The sequence below is a fragment of the Mytilus edulis genome, chromosome 11, assembly GCF_963676685.1.
Source record: "Mytilus edulis chromosome 11, xbMytEdul2.2, whole genome shotgun sequence".
NCBI lineage: Eukaryota > Metazoa > Mollusca > Bivalvia > Mytilida > Mytilidae > Mytilus > Mytilus edulis.
The window spans coordinates 12,070,611-12,096,672 of NC_092354.1; the positions used below are offsets into that span (position 1 = coordinate 12,070,611).

Genomic DNA, 26,062 nt, shown 5'->3' on the forward strand with positions numbered 1-26,062 from the left:
ATTATAACTATTTAAAAGTCACGCTAATAAAATCTGTTAGAACATACTCACCCCTTCTCGTCCAATGAGAAGTCAGTTTTTTGCCCTCTATTAATCATAGTACATAGTTTTCGATGCACTAAGTCTCGGTTATTGTATAGAAAGGTATATACTATGAAAATTAGAGCGAGGGGCTTTGCCCCAAGCTCTTATTTTCATAGTATATACCTTTCTATACAATATCCAATTTAGCACATATTTACAACTTGAGTAATCCTGTAATTAGTCTATTGATATGTTTTGGCTGACTGGATGTAGCTCATTTACGTAGTTTTGTAAACCTACTCACTATAATACAGGGTTTCCGCTGGCGGTCGCCATTTTTGCAATTTGCGAAAAAAAATAATAATTGTGGCGATAAAAATTCGTCATTTGCGAAAAAATTTGGCGAAAGAAATATATATAACGATTTATTTTCCTCCATCTTGTTTATTTACTTTTTTTCTCGAGTTTCTCGGATTTACCCGATCAGACAATACTCGGAATTCACCTTGACCTCATTAAGATTTTGACAGAAAATCAATAATCAGCTGATTGTATTTAAAAGATATCGACAACAAAGGACTAATTAATAAAGGTGTTGATTGAATTGTTTGACAAAATAATATGGTTAAATGGCTTCCGCTTAATGTCACATACATAATTTATTTACCACTTTGCACCGCACGTGTTTGAAGCAAACTTTTGACGTCTCCTCTCCTTTTAAAGCAGGGGCGGATGCAGGAATTTTCGAAAGGGGGGGGTGCTTACCCAGGGCACCCAGGGCAAAAAGGGGGGGGGGTGCAAAACATATGTCCCGATACAAATGCATTGATCGGCAAAAATAAAGGGGGTGCGCACCCCCGGAACCCCCCCCCCCCCTGGATCCGCCACTGTAAAGATAGCTTAGAAAAGAAAGCTGTTTTGTGATGAAAAATGTGCAAAAGCAAGAAAAATCTCCGATTTAAAACTTTAATTATCATTTGGCTTTAATATGGGTTATTGGTTAGGGAGACTACTTTAAAGTCGTTTGAGTGACACGCGTGTTTCAAGCATAGTTTTACGTCTCAACTTTTTCATTAACGATGGTCAAGAAAAGAAAACTGTCGTTATGAAGAAATCTATCCAAATTCATTTAAAATATAGACTCTAAAATAAGTTTGAGAGAATAATCATAGACACAATGGGGCAAAATCATCTTATTTAAGGGAGGGGAGGGGGTGGGTAGAAAAAAAGGTAAATTTTAAACGAAAAATATAGTTATGTACTTGGCGAAAAAAATAATAAAGTGGCGAAAAATATATTGTTTTGGTGAAAGAGGTGGTGAAAAAAATAATTCCCCCAGGGGAAACCCTGATAATATCATTGTAAAAATGGGATTTCAAAAGGCCCTTGATTTTAGAATGTAAAGAAGGTAGCTGCTGGTGTAAGTATGTTTATTGATATGAACGAAGCGTTGTTTTACTATACATGTACTTATTTACATGGTAAGATGACAAAATGAATTGACCAAGAGAAGACAATTTTAAATTGCAGTGAAAGCTTTACATTCTTGAAAACATTTTTTTAATTTCACATAAAACCTAAAACTATCTTAATACAAACAGTTGGATCCCCCTCCCACATCTTTGGTTGAAACACCTTTTAAAAATGTTTGCATCTACCCCTGGTACATTATGTACCCATAGGTAGTTTAGTGGATAGTTTATATGCATGAAATATTTGTCAATGGACATTAGGCAACCAATTATCGACCAATTTATGACTAAATATATCAAATTGCTTTATTAATAATTTCTCTTTAAAAGATTCATGGTTGACTCTTTTTGTGTACAAAGTATACTTGCATGGAAGATAAAGGATTACAAATTTTAGATTGCGTTGTACTTTAATTAAGGTATAAAGCACCATTATTATTACTCTTTATTTAAATGAAAGAAACTTTTTTAATTGTCAAAACAAAATTTAGATCAAAAGATTGATTAGTAGGATGTTAAAAATCTGTTTGAAAACTAATTACAAACTATTTAGTTAAATTTAGAACACATCATTTATTTCAAAATAGCCAGTAGCAATTTTTGTTCTAATATCTTGATTACAATACAATGAAATCTTACCCTTGTGGTCATTCATGCGTAGTTACTTAGTACACGGAAAAAGTATGTACTATGAAAATTAGAAGGCAAATTCAAGCAATTTGATGGACGAGAAGTTGTAAGTATGTGCTAAGAAATGCTATACATGAATGACTTTTCATTGTCAGTTAATTATGAAAGTGAACTCTTAATAGCTGCACTAACAAAGTGTACAATCCCCTAAGGTATTTTCCTTGGGAAAATAGCCTACTGATTAAAGATGAAAGAGCAAAGATTAAAATAAAAACATTTTGAACTTAGCAAAATTTCATGCATTTTCTAATGGTACACATATATAAAATACACAAAATAAATTGTAAGGATACATAAAATGATATTTATCTAATTTATATACCTTACATTTGAGGGAATTATTTTCTTTTTCTTTCAAAGATACAATGCCAGACTGCTGATATATAAAGCAAAAGATTGTTTTCGGAGAAACACAATACATTTAAATTTATCAATAAAAAGTGAGCATTTAATGTTGAAGGGTCTGCATTCAAATATTCATACAGAGAGTTTTATATTTATAAAAAAAATTAAATTTCAAAAAGGGGATTTATATAACATTGTGTTGCTTTTTAAAATAAAGAAAATCTAAAGATATATAAGTATTCACTTTTACCTGAAGCAAAAGAAAAACAATGTATCCTTCACAAACTATGTCAGTGCTATTTCATTTCATCCATTGAAATGATCATTACCTATGTTTTATATCTAGTTCATTATAAAAAGTCAACTCTTATTTAGGTTTGAATATTACATTGGGCAAGAATAGTTTTGTAAGATCACTCGAAAGCCATGGGCTTAAATCTTCATAAAACATGACCAAGTATTGTCTAACCTATAATTAATCTCTGGTATTAAGGTAATAATTACGACAAAAGATTTTGATTTTAAATTTATCCCGTACGATATCCAATAACATGTATGGTCAGCTCGTACTTGACCGTACGAGTATACTCATACGGTCCGACCGTACGCGTATGGTCGGACCGTACGAGTATATGTATACGGTCCGAACCGTACGCGTACGGTCCAAATACTCATATGGTATGGAACAGATATAAAACTGTAATTAAAAATGTATTTCATTATGGTAGTAAACATATTTCCTTTTATAAAATAGAGTTTTAACAAACACAAAACAACAGACACGGCTTCCTCTCAAGTCTGCCTCAATTTTAGACTTATATCTCGAATTTGACCTACACAGTCATCTCAGTACCAGAATATATGACAAACGAGACGATTTTAATTTTGAAATTATAAATTTTCCCCACCTTAGTAGCAATATACCAACTTCACCTACATATGGGATATATATTTCTCAACTTATTCGATATTCAAGAGCTTGCAGCTCCTACTCAAACTTTGTAAAACGTCATTAATGTCTGAGTAGAAAGTTGATGAACCAGGGGAATGTCAAAGAACGTCTCGTCCTTTTTCTAAGAAAGTTCATAGGAAGGTACCAAGACCTTGTAGATAAATATTCCGTATCAACTTCACAAATAATACACGATGGTCTTGATGTATAGATTCTGCGTACTGATATTGTTATCATCTTAACAACGTGGTTTAAAGTTCTTTCATTTGTCTTTGTTTTATTATTAATATTACTTTTAATGTTGAATGGTTTTATGTGATATCCGTTTGACGTGGCTCGGTACTTATACATCTCGTCAATGTGTTTGTATTGTCTTTTATTTTTTGGTGGCTTGTTTTGTATATGCGACTTTTTGTATTTCTTCGGTTCTTATAACGTGACTCGGTACTTTAAAAGATCCTGCCCGTCAGTATGATATTGCTCTATTTTATGTCATTATGATATATTTCTATTATGAATTACAAAAGACGTTGAACTATAAACGTCAAAATCATTCAATCGCGTAGTGGAATTAACTATTTGTTGATTCTTATAAATTCTATATATAACTTTTGGACTATTTTCAATCTCGGTCTATTTCTGAAATTTATTCTTACATACTTTTGATTTTTAACCCTATATGCTAACATTGCCTATTTTAATTTTAAAATTGTTTGTATGCACATTGAACGACAAATTTATGTGACGTATAACATTTTCTGACGTAAGACACACAAATCAATGAATGTGTTTATATATAACGATTTATTTTCCTCCATCTTGTTTATTTACTTTTTTTCTCGAGTTTCTCGGATTTACCCGATCAGACAATACTCGGAATTCACCTTGACCTCATTAAGATTTTGACAGAAAATCAATAATCAGCTGATTGTATTTAAAAGATATCGACAACAAAGGACTAATTAATAAAGGTGTTGATTGAATTGTTTGACAAAATAATATGGTTAAATGGCTTCCGCTTAATGTCACATACATAATTTATTTACCACTTTGCACCGCACGTGTTTGAAGCAAACTTTTGACGTCTCCTCTCCTTTTAAAGCAGGGGCGGATGCAGGAATTTTCGAAAGGGGGGGGTGCTTACCCAGGGCACCCAGGGCAAAAAGGGGGGGGGGGGGGGTGCAAAACATATGTCCCGATACAAATGCATTGATCGGCAAAAATAAAGGGGGTGCGCACCCCCGGAACCCCCCCCCCCCCCCCCCTGGATCCGCCACTGTAAAGATAGCTTAGAAAAGAAAGCTGTTTTGTGATGAAAAATGTGCAAAAGCAAGAAAAATCTCCGATTTAAAACTTTAATTATCATTTGGCTTTAATATGGGTTATTGGTTAGGGAGACTACTTTAAAGTCGTTTGAGTGACACGCGTGTTTCAAGCATAGTTTTACGTCTCAACTTTTTCATTAACGATGGTCAAGAAAAGAAAACTGTCGTTATGAAGAAATCTATCCAAATTCATTTAAAATATAGACTCTAAAATAAGTTTGAGAGAATAATCATAGACACAATGGGGCAAAATCATCTTATTTAAGGGAGGGGAGGGGGTGGGTAGAAAAAAAGGTAAATTTTAAACGAAAAATATAGTTATGTACTTGGCGAAAAAAATAATAAAGTGGCGAAAAATATATTGTTTTGGTGAAAGAGGTGGTGAAAAAAATAATTCCCCCAGGGGAAACCCTGATAATATCATTGTAAAAATGGGATTTCAAAAGGCCCTTGATTTTAGAATGTAAAGAAGGTAGCTGCTGGTGTAAGTATGTTTATTGATATGAACGAAGCGTTGTTTTACTATACATGTACTTATTTACATGGTAAGATGACAAAATGAATTGACCAAGAGAAGACAATTTTAAATTGCAGTGAAAGCTTTACATTCTTGAAAACATTTTTTTAATTTCACATAAAACCTAAAACTATCTTAATACAAACAGTTGGATCCCCCTCCCACATCTTTGGTTGAAACACCTTTTAAAAATGTTTGCATCTACCCCTGGTACATTATGTACCCATAGGTAGTTTAGTGGATAGTTTATATGCATGAAATATTTGTCAATGGACATTAGGCAACCAATTATCGACCAATTTATGACTAAATATATCAAATTGCTTTATTAATAATTTCTCTTTAAAAGATTCATGGTTGACTCTTTTTGTGTACAAAGTATACTTGCATGGAAGATAAAGGATTACAAATTTTAGATTGCGTTGTACTTTAATTAAGGTATAAAGCACCATTATTATTACTCTTTATTTAAATGAAAGAAACTTTTTTAATTGTCAAAACAAAATTTAGATCAAAAGATTGATTAGTAGGATGTTAAAAATCTGTTTGAAAACTAATTACAAACTATTTAGTTAAATTTAGAACACATCATTTATTTCAAAATAGCCAGTAGCAATTTTTGTTCTAATATCTTGATTACAATACAATGAAATCTTACCCTTGTGGTCATTCATGCGTAGTTACTTAGTACACGGAAAAAGTATGTACTATGAAAATTAGAAGGCAAATTCAAGCAATTTGATGGACGAGAAGTTGTAAGTATGTGCTAAGAAATGCTATACATGAATGACTTTTCATTGTCAGTTAATTATGAAAGTGAACTCTTAATAGCTGCACTAACAAAGTGTACAATCCCCTAAGGTATTTTCCTTGGGAAAATAGCCTACTGATTAAAGATGAAAGAGCAAAGATTAAAATAAAAACATTTTGAACTTAGCAAAATTTCATGCATTTTCTAATGGTACACATATATAAAATACACAAAATAAATTGTAAGGATACATAAAATGATATTTATCTAATTTATATACCTTACATTTGAGGGAATTATTTTCTTTTTCTTTCAAAGATACAATGCCAGACTGCTGATATATAAAGCAAAAGATTGTTTTCGGAGAAACACAATACATTTAAATTTATCAATAAAAAGTGAGCATTTAATGTTGAAGGGTCTGCATTCAAATATTCATACAGAGAGTTTTATATTTATAAAAAAAATTAAATTTCAAAAAGGGGATATATATAACATTGTGTTGCTTTTTAAAATAAAGAAAATCTAAAGATATATAAGTATTCACTTTTACCTGAAGCAAAAGAAAAACAATGTATCCTTCACAAACTATGTCAGTGCTATTTCATTTCATCCATTGAAATGATCATTACCTATGTTTTATATCTAGTTCATTATAAAAAGTCAACTCTTATTTAGGTTTGAATATTACATTGGGCAAGAATAGTTTTGTAAGATCACTCGAAAGCCATGGGCTTAAATCTTCATAAAACATGACCAAGTATTGTCTAACCTATAATTAATCTCTGGTATTAAGGTAATAATTACGACAAAAGATTTTGATTTTAAATTTATCCCGTACGATATCCAATAACATGTATGGTCAGCTCGTACTTGACCGTACGAGTATACTCATACGGTCCGACCGTACGCGTATGGTCGGACCGTACGAGTATATGTATACGGTCCGAACCGTACGCGTACGGTCCAAATACTCATATGGTATGGAACAGATATAAAACTGTAATTAAAAATGTATTTCATTATGGTAGTAAACATATTTCCTTTTATAAAATAGAGTTTTAACAAACACAAAACAACAGACACGGCTTCCTCTCAAGTCTGCCTCAATTTTAGACTTATATCTCGAATTTGACCTACACAGTCATCTCAGTACCAGAATATATGACAAACGAGACGATTTTAATTTTGAAATTATAAATTTTCCCCACCTTAGTAGCAATATACCAACTTCACCTACATATGGGATATATATTTCTCAACTTATTCGATATTCAAGAGCTTGCAGCTCCTACTCAAACTTTGTAAAACGTCATTAATGTCTGAGTAGAAAGTTGATGAACCAGGGGAATGTCAAAGAACGTCTCGTCCTTTTTCTAAGAAAGTTCATAGGAAGGTACCAAGACCTTGTAGATAAATATTCCGTATCAACTTCACAAATAATACACGATGGTCTTGATGTATAGATTCTGCGTACTGATATTGTTATCATCTTAACAACGTGGTTTAAAGTTCTTTCATTTGTCTTTGTTTTATTATTAATATTACTTTTAATGTTGAATGGTTTTATGTGATATCCGTTTGACGTGGCTCGGTACTTATACATCTCGTCAATGTGTTTGTATTGTCTTTTATTTTTTGGTGGCTTGTTTTGTATATGCGACTTTTTGTATTTCTTCGGTTCTTATAACGTGACTCGGTACTTTAAAAGATCCTGCCCGTCAGTATGATATTGCTCTATTTTATGTCATTATGATATATTTCTATTATGAATTACAAAAGACGTTGAACTATAAACGTCAAAATCATTCAATCGCGTAGTGGAATTAACTATTTGTTGATTCTTATAAATTCTATATATAACTTTTGGACTATTTTCAATCTCGGTCTATTTCTGAAATTTATTCTTACATACTTTTGATTTTTAACCCTATATGCTAACATTGCCTATTTTAATTTTAAAATTGTTTGTATGCACATTGAACGACAAATTTATGTGACGTATAACATTTTCTGACGTAAGACACACAAATCAATGAATGTGTTTATATATAACGATTTATTTTCCTCCATCTTGTTTATTTACTTTTTTTCTCGAGTTTCTCGGATTTACCCGATCAGACAATACTCGGAATTCACCTTGACCTCATTAAGATTTTGACAGAAAATCAATAATCAGCTGATTGTATTTAAAAGATATCGACAACAAAGGACTAATTAATAAAGGTGTTGATTGAATTGTTTGACAAAATAATATGGTTAAATGGCTTCCGCTTAATGTCACATACATAATTTATTTACCACTTTGCACCGCACGTGTTTGAAGCAAACTTTTGACGTCTCCTCTCCTTTTAAAGCAGGGGCGGATGCAGGAATTTTCGAAAGGGGGGGGTGCTTACCCAGGGCACCCAGGGCAAAAAGGGGGGGGGGGGTGCAAAACATATGTCCCGATACAAATGCATTGATCGGCAAAAATAAAGGGGGTGCGCACCCCCGGAACCCCCCCCCCCCCCCCCTGGATCCGCCACTGTAAAGATAGCTTAGAAAAGAAAGCTGTTTTGTGATGAAAAATGTGCAAAAGCAAGAAAAATCTCCGATTTAAAACTTTAATTATCATTTGGCTTTAATATGGGTTATTGGTTAGGGAGACTACTTTAAAGTCGTTTGAGTGACACGCGTGTTTCAAGCATAGTTTTACGTCTCAACTTTTTCATTAACGATGGTCAAGAAAAGAAAACTGTCGTTATGAAGAAATCTATCCAAATTCATTTAAAATATAGACTCTAAAATAAGTTTGAGAGAATAATCATAGACACAATGGGGCAAAATCATCTTATTTAAGGGAGGGGAGGGGGTGGGTAGAAAAAAAGGTAAATTTTAAACGAAAAATATAGTTATGTACTTGGCGAAAAAAATAATAAAGTGGCGAAAAATATATTGTTTTGGTGAAAGAGGTGGTGAAAAAAATAATTCCCCCAGGGGAAACCCTGATAATATCATTGTAAAAATGGGATTTCAAAAGGCCCTTGATTTTAGAATGTAAAGAAGGTAGCTGCTGGTGTAAGTATGTTTATTGATATGAACGAAGCGTTGTTTTACTATACATGTACTTATTTACATGGTAAGATGACAAAATGAATTGACCAAGAGAAGACAATTTTAAATTGCAGTGAAAGCTTTACATTCTTGAAAACATTTTTTTAATTTCACATAAAACCTAAAACTATCTTAATACAAACAGTTGGATCCCCCTCCCACATCTTTGGTTGAAACACCTTTTAAAAATGTTTGCATCTACCCCTGGTACATTATGTACCCATAGGTAGTTTAGTGGATAGTTTATATGCATGAAATATTTGTCAATGGACATTAGGCAACCAATTATCGACCAATTTATGACTAAATATATCAAATTGCTTTATTAATAATTTCTCTTTAAAAGATTCATGGTTGACTCTTTTTGTGTACAAAGTATACTTGCATGGAAGATAAAGGATTACAAATTTTAGATTGCGTTGTACTTTAATTAAGGTATAAAGCACCATTATTATTACTCTTTATTTAAATGAAAGAAACTTTTTTAATTGTCAAAACAAAATTTAGATCAAAAGATTGATTAGTAGGATGTTAAAAATCTGTTTGAAAACTAATTACAAACTATTTAGTTAAATTTAGAACACATCATTTATTTCAAAATAGCCAGTAGCAATTTTTGTTCTAATATCTTGATTACAATACAATGAAATCTTACCCTTGTGGTCATTCATGCGTAGTTACTTAGTACACGGAAAAAGTATGTACTATGAAAATTAGAAGGCAAATTCAAGCAATTTGATGGACGAGAAGTTGTAAGTATGTGCTAAGAAATGCTATACATGAATGACTTTTCATTGTCAGTTAATTATGAAAGTGAACTCTTAATAGCTGCACTAACAAAGTGTACAATCCCCTAAGGTATTTTCCTTGGGAAAATAGCCTACTGATTAAAGATGAAAGAGCAAAGATTAAAATAAAAACATTTTGAACTTAGCAAAATTTCATGCATTTTCTAATGGTACACATATATAAAATACACAAAATAAATTGTAAGGATACATAAAATGATATTTATCTAATTTATATACCTTACATTTGAGGGAATTATTTTCTTTTTCTTTCAAAGATACAATGCCAGACTGCTGATATATAAAGCAAAAGATTGTTTTCGGAGAAACACAATACATTTAAATTTATCAATAAAAAGTGAGCATTTAATGTTGAAGGGTCTGCATTCAAATATTCATACAGAGAGTTTTATATTTATAAAAAAAATTAAATTTCAAAAAGGGGATATATACAACATTGTGTTGCTTTTTAAAATAAAGAAAATCTAAAGATATATAAGTATTCACTTTTACCTGAAGCAAAAGAAAAACAATGTATCCTTCACAAACTATGTCAGTGCTATTTCATTTCATCCATTGAAATGATCATTACCTATGTTTTATATCTAGTTCATTATAAAAAGTCAACTCTTATTTAGGTTTGAATATTACATTGGGCAAGAATAGTTTTGTAAGATCACTCGAAAGCCATGGGCTTAAATCTTCATAAAACATGACCAAGTATTGTCTAACCTATAATTAATCTCTGGTATTAAGGTAATAATTACGACAAAAGATTTTGATTTTAAATTTATCCCGTACGATATCCAATAACATGTATGGTCAGCTCGTACTTGACCGTACGAGTATACTCATACGGTCCGACCGTACGCGTATGGTCGGACCGTACGAGTATATGTATACGGTCCGAACCGTACGCGTACGGTCCAAATACTCATATGGTATGGAACAGATATAAAACTGTAATTAAAAATGTATTTCATTATGGTAGTAAACATATTTCCTTTTATAAAATAGAGTTTTAACAAACACAAAACAACAGACACGGCTTCCTCTCAAGTCTGCCTCAATTTTAGACTTATATCTCGAATTTGACCTACACAGTCATCTCAGTACCAGAATATATGACAAACGAGACGATTTTAATTTTGAAATTATAAATTTTCCCCACCTTAGTAGCAATATACCAACTTCACCTACATATGGGATATATATTTCTCAACTTATTCGATATTCAAGAGCTTGCAGCTCCTACTCAAACTTTGTAAAACGTCATTAATGTCTGAGTAGAAAGTTGATGAACCAGGGGAATGTCAAAGAACGTCTCGTCCTTTTTCTAAGAAAGTTCATAGGAAGGTACCAAGACCTTGTAGATAAATATTCCGTATCAACTTCACAAATAATACACGATGGTCTTGATGTATAGATTCTGCGTACTGATATTGTTATCATCTTAACAACGTGGTTTAAAGTTCTTTCATTTGTCTTTGTTTTATTATTAATATTACTTTTAATGTTGAATGGTTTTATGTGATATCCGTTTGACGTGGCTCGGTACTTATACATCTCGTCAATGTGTTTGTATTGTCTTTTATTTTTTGGTGGCTTGTTTTGTATATGCGACTTTTTGTATTTCTTCGGTTCTTATAACGTGACTCGGTACTTTAAAAGATCCGGCCCGTCAGTATGATATTGCTCTATTTTATGTCATTATGATATATTTCTATTATGAATTACAAAAGACGTTGAACTATAAACGTCAAAATCATTCAATCGCGTAGTGGAATTAACTATTTGTTGATTCTTATAAATTCTATATATAACTTTTGGACTATTTTCAATCTCGGTCTATTTCTGAAATTTATTCTTACATACTTTTGATTTTTAACCCTATATGCTAACATTGCCTATTTTAATTTTAAAATTGTTTGTATGCACATTGAACGACAAATTTATGTGACGTATAACATTTTCTGACGTAAGACACACAAATCAATGAATGTGTTTGTATATAGATGTTTTTGTGTTCTGTTAAATTGTCCCTTTAAAAATTATTATACGATGATGACTGATGTACCCCATTTTTTGGCTATTTTATTTATTGTGTCTGTTTAGTTAACGCATCAATGTAAATAATAAAGGAATTTGATGAGTCATCAAAGTGAGAGGGTTAGCGCTATAAAACCAGGTTTAATCCACCATTTTCTACATTTGAAAATGCCTGTATCAAGTCAGGAATATGACAGTTCTTGTCCATTCGTTTTTGATGCGTTTTGTTAGTTGATTTTGCCATGTGATTATGGACTTTCCTCTAAGTTCAGTATTTTTGTGATTTTACTTTTTGTTTTAATAAAATTAACGGTACCGATTTTCTTGCACCAGATGCGCATTTCGACAATACATGTCTCTTCAGTGATGCTCGTTGCCAAAATATTTGAAATCCAAAGCTTACATAAAAGATGAAGAGCTATAATCAAAAAGGTCCAAAAGGTATAGGCAAATCCGTGAAAGGAATCAGAGCTTTGCATGAGGGAGATACATTCCTTAATTTATAATAATTTCTATCATTTTGTAACAGCAAATTTTAATTAATAACACAAAAAAATCCGTATTTTCATGCAAGTACCGAAGTACTGGCTACTGGGCTGGTGATACCCTCGGGGACTAATAGTCCACCATCGACCTAGTGGTAGTAATAAAATCAACGGTACCGATTTTCTTGCACCAGATAAAAGAGCACTAACCAGATAAGTACTAACATAACGCTTAACCACAGTGCTGACTTTGTGATGCAATGCAGTTTGAGACAGTAGATGCAATAAAAAAAAAATGATTTCTAAAATGTCATGTCTGCCGCTCCTCTCCTAGGAATATCTCTAAAAAAAACCAATTGAAAATAACATGTGATAAGAAAACGAAGCTCGAAAACAAGGCAAGACATAAGAAATATAAAGGTATAAATGTGTTTTTAACGTCTTTATAAAATGCTTCCGAAATCTTTGCGAATCGGGTGGGATATTTTGAAATGTTTAGTATTTTTTGGCAGATTTAAATGTTTACGCAAGATTGTGCATTAGACATCATTTTGTGTGTGTGTGTGTATGTGTGTGTGTGTGTGTGTGTGTGTGTGTGTGTGTGTGTGTAAGATTTGATAACATTTACATTTTACCATGTCAAAATGAACACAAACATGTTTTAGCTCTTTATTTTCAAGGTTTTTATTCTTTTTTAAAAGGAAACTAAAGATGAATTCCTGATGAATTTTGGCATCTATAATGAGAAACCATTGAAAAACCAACCTGTGCTGTGATGTCGTAAATCATTTTGTCATTTTGACAATAAATACCAACAACCAAACCAACCAGTGTCGTTAAACCAAACAGTGACATACCAGTTCTTCACAAATCTTAAATAATAAACAAAGAAACATTTGCAATTGATATGATATTATCATTGAAATAATCTATGACGGTGATTTTAGAGTTAAAATACAAATTTCTGTATATGAATTTCATGAAAATTGTTCAACTATTGTCATTTAGCTTTGTTTCTTGTGTTTTATTTTTCAATCATCGGACTTGGGTTGCTTTTTAATTGAGTTTATCCTGCGTATTGCTGTATTTTCGTTTATCCTACATTAATTAGAGGTGTAGGGAGGTGGTGTGTGAAATTTCATAAAACAAAACTAATTTCGATACTTGTTTTCGCCATTCTCAATTAAAAAACGTCTTTTTTAAAATATGAATCATTCATGTGTTTGTTAGTGTGTCGTCCATTTCCTCTTAACTAGTACAAAATTTGTTAAGGCGCAGGCTATTTTTTTTAGTACAAGGATCATATGGCAAAATCAAGGATACTTTATTTCAATGATTTGCTCCACTTGACTTTGTCCCTTTTGATCGAATTACCTCCCTTAGCTTAAGATTGAAAATATAATTTATTTTAGATTTGCGGATAACCCAGTCCTTTTCCGTCATACGTCTTTAAAAACTTCCTTTGGCGGATATTTACGAAAAATGCTGTTTTATTCTGAGGGAAAATCCTTAAAATTTGACTCTTTACTAATATGGGAAGGTTGAAATCATCATGTTTTAAAAGAATTTGGCCAAAAACTTAAGAAAGCAGGTAAGTTAAAATTTAACCTACAAGGTGTTTCACTGTATGCGAACAAATCATAAACAATATCTTCTTGCATATGTATTTCTGTTTGCTTTTTTACGATTTTACGTCATTTTATGTGATCTTATGTATGTAGCAATTATAATATGGTTACGCTTCTGAATTTTTAACTAAAAAGGCCGAAAGATTTCAGAGTAGACAATGCCCATTTGTACACTGACAGAAGCCTTAAAACTTGTACAATTCACCTATATGCGAACAAATTATTCATTCGACAATGGTATTGGCATATTGGCATTTTATTTAAGGGTCATACATAATCTTATCGTAATGTCTGTCGTCATGATAAGGCAAACTAGCAAATTACCCCAAATTTTGCCATGGCATGTGGAAGAGCGTTCGTATAATCAAAGAAACCAGAACATTTAAAAAAGTAGTCATAACTAGGCAAAATGCCAACCCTTAATAGGACGATACTATGCTAATTAAATTAATAACGACTATGAACCTTACTGATGACAGTCCGTAATATACATTTTGTAACTATCCTCATCATTAATTTCGTATGTGATTGTTCCTGTAAACTAGTTTAATTGAAAGCTATTGAAGGGTTCAATGTTTACACACCAGCTCCTTTGTTTAAACTGGGGTGATCTGAGCCGGATCACCCCAGCCAGATCACCCCAGTTCTAATTAAAGCCTATTGTAAATATAACAAAAGGTTCGTTAGCGATGGCAGAATACTGTTCAGTAGGATGACACTTTCAGTAAAATATACTCACTGATTGCTTACAAGAATAAATGTCATCTAAGTTTACCCTTATATACATGAACAAGTGATTATATATTTTTTTAGAGAAAAAAAGGGGGGTCAAATAAATTTTCATTCATGGGAATAACTTTATAGGGGTCGAATCATCAAAATTGTTTTTATATACATTTGTAGAAAGAATAAATATTTCAATAAAATCAATCATCAATTCTAATACGCTATATATTTATTGAATGAAATACGCCGATATGTCTATTTAAAATTGAATGTAACATTCGAGTTATTAAAGACGAAAGACATTCCTTCTGACTTCGGTCTTTTTCCGGCTATCACGGTTTCTGATCCCTCCTGTACGCATTTCAGATTATTGGTGTCTTCAGCTTGTACGTTATCACTGTCATTTTTCTGCAATTGCAGAATTTCGGACCCTTACGCTTTTGTCCCTCGCTTGGTCTATTGTAGGACCAAATAGCATTACTTCGGTGTCCCGTTTGTTCCCGGACCAATTGTTCTGGAACCCTGGCGTTGAATAATCTAGTCGCTGTTGTAGCACGAAGACTGTGGTTAGTAAAAAACCCATCTACCCCTGCGTCATTCATAATGTCCTTAACAATATTTTCGAGTTTTTGTCTTCCAACAGGTTGCTTACTTAACCATACTGGCTTTGCACATGTTACAAGTGGCTTAAAAAAAAATACTGATGGGGGTCTTTCGTCAGGTAATTTGCTCAAGTATAACTGAAACACATTCACAATGCACCTATCTGGCTGTTGGGCGTTACTGTAGGCTTTTGCTGAATGGGGCTCAATGTTCCTGTGTTCGAGACCACCACGATATGTTTTAGAAATGGATTCAGTATACTGGATATATCCATAACATATCTTAAGATTGTCCATGGTGAGGCTCCTGTGTTCCTGACCACCTCTTAAACCAAAATTAACACCAATAAGCCAAAACATTGTGCGGAGGAGTTTCTGTGGAGTGTCTGTTCCCAAATGACCATTTTTCCAAAGTTGCTCTTCAATTGGTGGAGGTATTGGATCAGCTTTCTTTTTAAATAAACCAACGCCAGCTACTACTTTTTTGCGCATGGTATTACTAATAACATTTCTTACAGACTTAAATTGTTCTCCAGAGAGCAATTGAAAGTTTTTACCATTAATTTCGAAATATTTCATTAAGCCACATGCAATAGAAAATATGGTATCTGATTGATATTCCTCACCATCTTGTCGTTTCACGGATGTAAAGAATAAAGGCAGTAACAAAATAAGTTCCTCATCGACCAAATTCAAAATATCCCTCTCCAGTGCACGTTTGATTGATGGTGAAAACTCTTGATTTTGTGCTGCTGTCTTCCAGGAACAATATAAATTGTATGCCCACGTTGCTTTCCTCTTAGTGTTATTCGGTACATAGACTTCCATTTCTTTCCTTACCTCTGATTCCGTCAAAAAAGCAAATCTATTGGCTGATTCCTGACCGTTGATTGAGTCTGAAATATAAGGAAATGAAAATTAAGGACAGGCTCCCCATAAACTGATCTAATCACAAACTAAGACATGTAAAATAAGACACAGTTCCAGAGACAATAGACCATGACTGAGGGGACGGAGCCTAATAATCTCCATGGAAATGAGATGTGTCAATTCTAAAACAACCGCATACCACATTTGATTGACCTACCACTTGTGATTCATTATGAACTAGACTTAACCACATACTTATACATTGCTGTCGACACCAAAAACCGTTTACATTTGTCTCGTTTTTCGACTCCGTTAAGGCGAGACAAAAGGGGATAACACATTTCCATTCTTAAAAATGTAAATTGGTCGTAATTTGATTAAATAATAGTATCACCCAAAATGGTCGAATGGATGGTTTTTTGTCGTCCAGTGGCAACTTAGATGCATAATAAAGACGATAACATGGTAATGAGAAATTTATACACAGTTGCTAGCTCATGAAGTAATAGTCCGCACAAAAACATATAAGGTTTACAGATTAAAGAATAACACATCAATGCTACAGAAAAAAACCGCAGAGAAAACCATGCATTAAATATCAAATAGAGAATAATGGAGTCGGGAAATGTTAACAATAGGGTTCATCAAAATTACTGAATTAATTGTAAAATTATGTTAAAAATTAAAGAATTTACAATTGAGGATCACTCTCAAGACCCTCATGCCATCGAATGTTGAAGCTTTTGATTTGATCCAATGAAGGATTAAACATTTCTGCACTCGAGGCGAGCACATTAACCATAACAACGTCGAAGCGAGTTCCCTGAATTCGCAAAATAAAATGTGTAAGAGTTCCACGGAACCCAGTGTCTGGCATACTTTTGCTGTTAATCGCACACTCAACATGAATGAAAAAAAAACAATAAAAATATTCCTCTCGATACTGTCTATTGAATGTTTCATTGCAGAAAATCTAAGTCCATTTATAAGTATATAACGGAAAAATGGAATTTTATTTTTACAAAATTTACTTCTGGATACTATCATATGAACATAAACAAGCTTCTGTCAAAGTTTGGTAGGTAGTAAAGAAAAGTTACTAAATTTCAAAATCTTTAACCCCAGTGTTCTTTTCTAATATTTGCGGATGCCGCAGACGACGGCGATGGAAATTCAATGAAGGATGGCTCTAGAGTCGCTTTTTCGACTAAAGTCGAATACTCGTCAAAAACCTTTTCTAAAAGCTTTTAAGTCAAGTTACAACACTTTTCGTTTTGTATTTTAACTAATCATTTCCCACTGTTATTTTAATGGATATAAGTAGATGTTGCATGCGTGCCAATGAGACAACTCTTATGATATATTTAGAATCGGAATATAATATTTAACAAACATAATAACACACTTTTTCTTGCTCGTATTAAACTGAGTCATCATTTTTCAAATATATATTCAACAACTGAAAAAGCATCATCTCTATCAATTTCTTTCTAATGTAAAAGTTTTTTTATAAGGAATTCAGATACCCAATAACGCCGGAAAACAGGAACTTTGTTCCTAAAAAAGCCGATTATTTCAAATATCATGTTGAAAATATACTGCATGTTCATAAAATGTTATCAAACATATATTATCTGCTTATGGAAAGATGTGATGCGTTATTTGTGTTGTCCAACAAAGTTTGATTGAATACAGGAGCATCGTTTTCAAATAAATTGCTAGCATCTAAAGCAAAGTTTATATCACCATGGTCAAATGTGTCACTCTCATCTACAAACAGAAAAGAAAGCATGTTATCAAGAAGATGTTTTATGATTGCCAGTGAGATAACTAGTAATAAATTTTAAAATTAAAGATCACAGTACGGACTTCGCCCACATATTAAAAATGAAATGGTTGCTCCCTTATACTATACATGAATACCGGAAATGAGTGATATGATCTATAACTGATATATATAACAAATTAACATAAAACAGTAGCGAATCAATGCCGGTGAATTAAAAAAAAAAAGATAAGGGACATTGCCCCCCCCCCCCAACCCCTCTAAGTCGTATCTCCCAACAAATACCAGGATAAACAGATGGACGGACAGGATTTATTTTTAATTCCCGATCAATAAACATTATTTTCAACAGAAAGTCGAAACCTAAACATTTTAATTACCTTGATCTGTTCGAAACGAATTTTGTGTAATGAAGATGCTGTCATCCTCAGCTTCTTCTGCCAGATCCAAAGCTTGGCTCAAGATATCATCTGTTTCGTAACCTCTTTCATCGACAGTTTCCATATTGCAAGTGAAGAAAACCATAGAGATGGATCTATTTTATTTGCTCTCTTGATTTTCAACTCACAAAAAGATGACATTTTAAAAAGAACTCAAAGAGTTCACTCCGTAAAAAAAAATAAAAACTTTTCAATTGTCTTTTTTCTCTGAGGTGACGGAAGGGGGCACTAATTTGATAGATTATAAATAGTTTTGTTGTCAGTAAATATGTCATATTTTTCCGACTAAATTTTTCTTTATTTATTTATCTAGGCCTTAAAAATTGTAAGCTGGGGTGTAAAATTGTAAGCTGGGGTGTAAAATAGTTATCCCATCCGGCCTTTGGGGTGATCTGACTCTGACATACCGCGTCCTTATGGGATAACTATTACAGACGAAACACTTGTTGAGCGTGCTAAATGATATGGTTCTAATTGTCGCTTGTATTATATCGTTTCCCATAATGTACAGGTAATCTCAAAACTGAAATGAAAGGGTTCATTTTATTAAGGTGCAGGAAAAATAGGCGAATTTTCATGTATCCATGTAGGAAGTGTGACGGAAACCGTAATTCCTTGGCTTTTAAAATTCACTTACAGAGTTTGCATATGATAAATTACAAAAATTAGTGCAATTAATTTTATAGAAATAAAACTGTTTCAACAAGAACAAAGTAAAATAACTCAAACAAGCAATGACATTTTTTTTCCATTCATGTTCTTTGTTTTATATCATTTTATATCAAGTGTCATAAATAGGTCAACAACCGTAATACGCGATGAAACAAACGATATTTGAATATTGCAACCCCTTTCAAAATCCATAAATTGTTGTAGAGATAAACTGTTACTGAATACATATGACCCTTAAAATCAACCAATCATCGTCTGAGATCAACGGCTACCACACGTTGTTTTTTTAATACAAGGATTCAGGAAGTGTTAACTTTCCATAGAAACAGAGAAGAAAGGTTATTGCTCAAGAATGCGTTTAGGGAGACGGCTTAAAATTTGTGGGCTATCATGCGACAAGTCGTGTTTTAGTACGTCAAGTAGATTAAACTCATTTTTGAAACCCCTTTTGAGAAACATTTGACAAAATCATGTATGTACGGTCAGCCAAATAAATTATAAATTATATCCCAAATAAATTATAAGAAGATCTAAAAATAATAGTATAAACACTCAATGTAAATATTTGCTTCTTGTGAGTAATTATCGTGTATCTAAAATCCTAATCAGATCGAAAGTTAATGATTTAGTCGATAGTTGTGTAACTATGTTCATTATTTGTTAATCATTTCTAAAATTCATACATCTTCCACCATATGATGTCAATGTCGAATAAGTCTTGAGACATACACTCCTTATGTAGGTACTGCTTAAATGAATTTAACTACTAAACTCACTAAGCACTGATTTAGCCTTCAAGAAAACTTTTGTGTCAGTTTTAAATACCAATAAAGACATAAACGTATTGGTCGTGTATTTTTTTCTTATTAAATAAGAAGGATATAATGTATTTGGGCGCACAATAATACTCTAAATATTTATTGAGCGGACATCTTGACAGTCGCTTTTCTAAACCTCATTTTATGAATCAATGTTCAATAATACTCCAAAGTTCAGACCAACTTAGTTTTTGGTCCTCGTAGTATATAGTGTGCATCTTTTGTGTTGAGGATCTGAAGTTATACAATTAATCAGCACACGTAAAAACCAAAAAGTTCAGAATTAAAGTTGCTGCTACTGAACTACTGAAACGGCGAATTTCAAAAGTAAAAGCAAGCATTGGCTTACATTTGTCCATCACATTAATAAGATATTTTGAGGGTCTACTAGAAAAACTTAAAAGTGGCTTTATAAGATCAATATTCTAATATATTTGAGTCATTGATATCCCGGCATGATGTAAATACACTTGTTAAATTTCATATTTATTTTACTCATTCAGATTTCTTTAAACACGTACGCTTTTGTCATATTTTACCGATAGACACCTTATGTTTGGCCTGCTCATAACACACAATCCGTTATAATATTTCAATTAATAAATGAAAGTTATTGTCATATGAAGTATAGAAATACAAGTTTCCACAAAAATTCCGTATAGTTATTTGTACGTTTATGTGTGTTGGGTGGAAAAAAAGAAGTTTGCTAACTTTGGATCTGGAATGTTTACACAAATATAACAATTCATTATTTTGAGAACGGTAAGTTCGATAGTTGTTTCAAGAATGACCAAAGATTTTCAACACCTAAATAAATCCTTTTACATTTTTTTATAGTTATTTGAATCGTACCAAACATACACTTGACTTTCTATTTAGTATATATTTTTTTCTCGTCAAACTGGCATTGGCACGTTTTGACAGTTTAATTCGTTTCAACGGAATCGTGCCCCCGATTTTAGAGTATGGTAAAATTCACGTTCTACGTTACAGAATCCTTAAATGTTGCCTATAACCAGAATGTGCAAAACATTTAAAAAATCACTGTACATTAAATAATCAATAAACCAATTATTAATTTATCGGATGAGCAAGTTTTTTTTAAATTATCAAATAAAAGTAGTACATGTATACCGCTTTTCAAAATATCAATAAATTAAAATATGTATTATTTTTGTATCATATGACAATAACTGTCACGTTATCAGATAAACAAATCCTGGAAAATCATTCCGTTTACAATTCCAGGAAACACAAACACGTATTGAAACATTGCCACGCAATTAAGATCTAGAACTATAAACATGTAGATATTGTTAATCGTGCAAAAAAACCACCACAACAGAATTCAACCATTTTTGTTGTCCTTATTTGTTATTCAGTGTAAGTTGAGCTTCTTGTTTCAATCATTATCATCTTAATTCATCATGAACTAACCTAACAAAATAACAACTTTTGTTTCAAATTGAACTTAACTCTTGTAGATGCTACTACAAAAGAGATTGATTGGTTGCTTTTTATGTTAGACGTCAGTTGAAAATGGTTTTCAATTGGTGATGCCTTGTAGACAGGGACTACTTAAAAGAACTAGCCATCTTATAATGAGAAACTTAGGTTTCTCACAATTTTGTTTTTGCCCTGTGTTTGTTATATGTCAGTTTTGCAATACTTAAGTCATTACGTCGGGCCTCTTATAACAGTTTTTGTAATAAGAGTTCTTTAACTTCTTTGTCTATTATTTTCTGTTCCGTGACATGGATGAAGAGTTGTCTCGTTGGCACTTATATCACATCTTCCTATATCTATATACGGTAATCTATTCCTGAGGTAGAAAAGCCTTAGTATTTCAAAAATCCAAAGTTTTGTAAACAGTTAATTTATAATTATGACCATATCAGTGATAACTCAAGTCAACAAAGAAGTGCTGACTACTGGGTTAGTGGTACCCTCGGGGAATTAAAAAAAATCCACCAGCAGTGGCATCGACCCAGTGGTTATAAATGCACTCATCATAGATACCAGGATTGAAATAGTATATTGAAAAATGTTAAAAATACCAAATAAATACGAAGTTGAAGAGTATTAACGACCAAAAAATCTAAATGTTTTGCCAAATACAGCAAAGATAATCTATTCCTGTTTATTTATCAATGACAAATCAAGTCAACAAAGAAGTGTTGACTACTTGGCTTGTGACACCCTCGGGGAATTAAAACTCCACCAGCAGTGGCATCGATCTAGTGGTTGTAAATAAACTCATCATAGATACTAGGATTGAAATTTTATAGTTGCGCAAGACGCTCGTTTCGTCTACAAAAGACTCATCTGTGGGCGCTCGAACAGAAAATGGTTAAAAAGTGGTCGTTGTACTAGGCATACAACTATTTAATTTATCAGCAAATTCTTCAATTTTATACTTTATTTTGGTTGTTTTGTTTACGTCTTTGCATTTAAAAACCACCCGCGTAGTGTTTATTGATCAGCTGCACATGAACAGTTTTATAAAGTGTAGTCAGTCCTTTGCGAATAACAAGTTGTTGGTAATACAGAACGAAAGATGAAGCCACGTTTCCTTATAATGTCGACACATTGAATCACGCAGTCATTTTTTTCATTAACCTTGGTTTGAGGGATAATAAACTTCTAATATATAGTATGACATTATTTCCATGCAAGTTTGTTTATGTAATTTATAGGTGTTTTTCGTTTCTCGTTTTTTTTTAAATTTTATATATATTAGACCGTTGGTTGTCCCGTTTGAATGGTTTTACACTATTAATTTTGGGGCCCTTTATAGCTTGTTGTTCGGTGTGAGCCAAGGCTCCGTGTTGAAGGCCGTACATTGACCTATAATGGTTTACTTTTTTTTTAAATTGTTATTTGGATGGAGAGTTGTCTCATTGGCAATCACACCACATCTTCCTATATCTATAAACAATTGAAACAAGAGAAAAGTCTAATGGTGTATTGGTGCTTTTTCCTAGTTTTCTAGATTGGCAATACGGCATTCTGTATGTAAGATAAGATGAAAACATTGACAGACTCTTATTTAGAATGATGAATCCTGGTATGTGAACATTTTGCCTAAGGACTGCGTACGTGCCTTTAAGCAATATCACATTACAAAAAACTTCCCGTGTGGATCTAGAAAAATTTACTGGTAATACATGTATGCATAAAGTTTACCACTTTTTCGTCTAGACCAGAATGCAACTTCTGCTACCGGACGTAAAATACCAATCCGTTAATTTCTTTCTTTCTTTTAATATTTGGAATGATCACTAAGAATACGAATATTAGCCATATTTTATTCATATGTTTGGCAAATGTTAATAGGTGTTTAATTTTATTTCATAGTATTAGGAGTAAAAAATTTGGTTTTTGGAAAAAGTATTAACAGTTCTTGCTGAGTTACAAAACATAAGTTCCATGAAGTGTAATCCATTATTTCCCAAAATGAAATCAAGCTAGTGTGACATGTAGTCATCAATTGGCCTCTAATATGCGCAATAAAATGAATTTTTGTAATGTATTGTGTTTGGTTTTAATACATTCGAACATTCCAGGAAACTTGCTGCGTGCACAAAACAAGGTCATATACATGCTATTTTATACATGGTCACGTAATTCCAACTCTACGTAGAAGTAGGAAATTGATATCTTCATATATTTTTATATAATATATACATTATTATATTACGTTATAGCATATGTTTTTCATTTGTAAGCATCAGTGAAGAATGACTATGTTAATAGTGAGGTTTATAGTACTGTTGAGTGTGTTTGTTGGTATTTCGTATGGATGGGGTGACCAGAATAAGTACGACACATCAGCACAGGTATGTTTAAATGACACTGTAATACAGGATATGGACTTTCAAACGAATATTCGCTGCATAAATTACAAATAGCTAAATGTTCACAAAGTTGAAAAAAGACTTTAGGCTTACTAATCCACATTAATCCCATGGTTACAAATTCCAAACTGTTTACATGTTTTACGAATTTCCAAATTAACATTTCTATTCTTAAATCCCAGCATGTTTAATCTATATTAGAAATATAAAAGAAAAAAGTGTTTTATAGTAATAAAGAAAATGTTGTTTTTTTTAAATGAAAATATTTTTTTCTTTAATAATATCCACTTCTTAATAAACTTTAGTCCTACATGGCCATAATATTCTGTTCCAATCAAGATAACCATTTCAGATCATAGTTTGTTAACTTTCATCTATTGAAACTCATTTTTTTTTATTTCAGGCCAAGTGTACTGAGGTGACACGAGGACCAACTAGGGACTGCAGATGGCCCGCTGGACTAAACATGCAAGTGGATCAAATAGCAGCTGGAGGGAAGATCGCTGCATACAAAATTCGATGGTTTAGTGGTGCCTGGAGTGGTTGGGTTGTCCCTGGGTACAACGACATGGACTGGAAAATCAACCCTATCAACATAAGATGTTCCATGCCATACAAAGCCAACAGTTTAAGACGAGTATGGTCATACTTCTACGATCATACACACAAATTTATAGTGTGCAAGGCTTAGACATGCTTGACAGAAACAATATTAAAAGCATTATCTATTGAGTAATCTTCTTTATTTATTTGAAGCTTATATTGTTTGTCTCATTTTCATCAAATGTCGTGTTCTTAATTATTTCTGCATTTGAAAATAAGCTTAACAGAATGGGGGAAAATGCATTTGTATATTCAACCAGTACAGATTCGGTCCGTTTTAAATCAAGATTTGAAGTACGTTTTTATACTCAAAGGAAATTAGCTTCAATTTAGACTATCAATAAAGCATGTGTTTGTTTGGTTGCAAACATTTATTACAGTTGAATATTGAAACACTATTTATCGATTTTTATCAATAGCAAGTAGCTGTTAGTTTGAATAAAATTGTAAAAAGAAGTTTTAAAGAGATAATTTATGTATTGCTGGCTTCATTTGAATCCGTATTCATGCAACTTTTTTTACCCGTTGATAAGTACCTCAGGAATAGATTACCTTAGCAGAATTTGGAAAAACTTGTGGGAACTTTTGGTCCTCGATGCTCTTCAACTTCTTTCCTTATTTGAACTTTTTTACCTTTCGGGATTCGAGCGTCACAGATGAGTCTTTTGTAGACGAAACGCGCGCGTCTAGCGCATATACAAAATTTCAATCCTGGTATCTATGATGAGTTAATTTTATGATTGTTCCTTTCCACAAAATATCATTCATATGCTGTTAAAAGAGAGTCGAAAGAAACAAAAGTAATTTCAAAACTCATAAGTGGAAAAGGAACTGATAATTTAAAAGAAAAAAAAAGAAAAAGACAAAAAGACAAAAACAGTATAAAAAATCATAACATAAGAAACTAATGACAGCAACAGGAATCCTGTCTCATATTTTTTTTCCTTTTTATATTTCTTTCTTATTTTCGTCCTATTTTTGCGTGTTTTTTTTTATAAGTATTGAAAACCGATCCGATGGAAAAGTCGGCCACACATCAGACTCCATCGGACAAGCAATGGCAATAGAAAAAACGAGCACCCTTTCTATGTCTATAACAAAAAAACATAGACGCCCCTTCTATTCAAAATATAATGAAAATGATCGCAAGATACCAGAGGGTCATTTAATCTCATAGATTGAAAAAAACAGACCACGCCATGGCAACAAAAGAAAAAAAGAAAAACAGCCACAAAATAATTCATGAGACATAACATAGAAAACTAAGCATAAATAAACCTCGCCAAAAACTAGGGGATATCTCAGGTGCTTCGGAAGTAAGTTATCATGAAATCAACAATATTGTTGTCAAGTTTATTTTATTTCCGAAAAAAATAGAGGAAATGTCAAAGTTGTCGTAATAAGTACAAAATGTAATGGCATTATCCTTTCACAGCTGTTAATGATTCGAATTCGAACACGGATGCTCCAGTCGTGGTACTAGATGTCTAAACGAGAACAGATACAAATGTTTCCCTATTGTCGTTATCCAAGTATAGGGATCTAGCTAAACAAATGGGTTAATAC

At 32.5% G+C, this 26,062-nt stretch overlaps 1 protein-coding gene and 1 long non-coding RNA gene across 2 annotated transcripts in view; one reads left to right on the top strand and one right to left on the bottom strand.

Annotated features, from left to right (window-relative positions):
- LOC139495142 (uncharacterized) overlaps positions 1–26,062 on the bottom strand; it is a 40,720-nt gene that overhangs the window by 632 nt on the left and 14,026 nt on the right. Inside the window, exon 2 of the long non-coding RNA XR_011657269.1 lies at positions 13,260–13,366. This is a non-coding gene — a long non-coding RNA (uncharacterized lncRNA). The remainder of the gene's footprint in view (positions 1–13,259; positions 13,367–26,062) is intronic.
- Positions 21,771–24,625, top strand: LOC139495141 (uncharacterized). Its single transcript, XM_071283321.1, has 2 exons — positions 21,771–23,875; positions 24,297–24,625. The coding sequence occupies exons 1-2, from the start codon at positions 23,777–23,779 to the stop codon at positions 24,582–24,584; spliced, it is 387 nt and encodes a 128-aa protein (XP_071139422.1). The 5' UTR covers positions 21,771–23,776; the 3' UTR covers positions 24,585–24,625.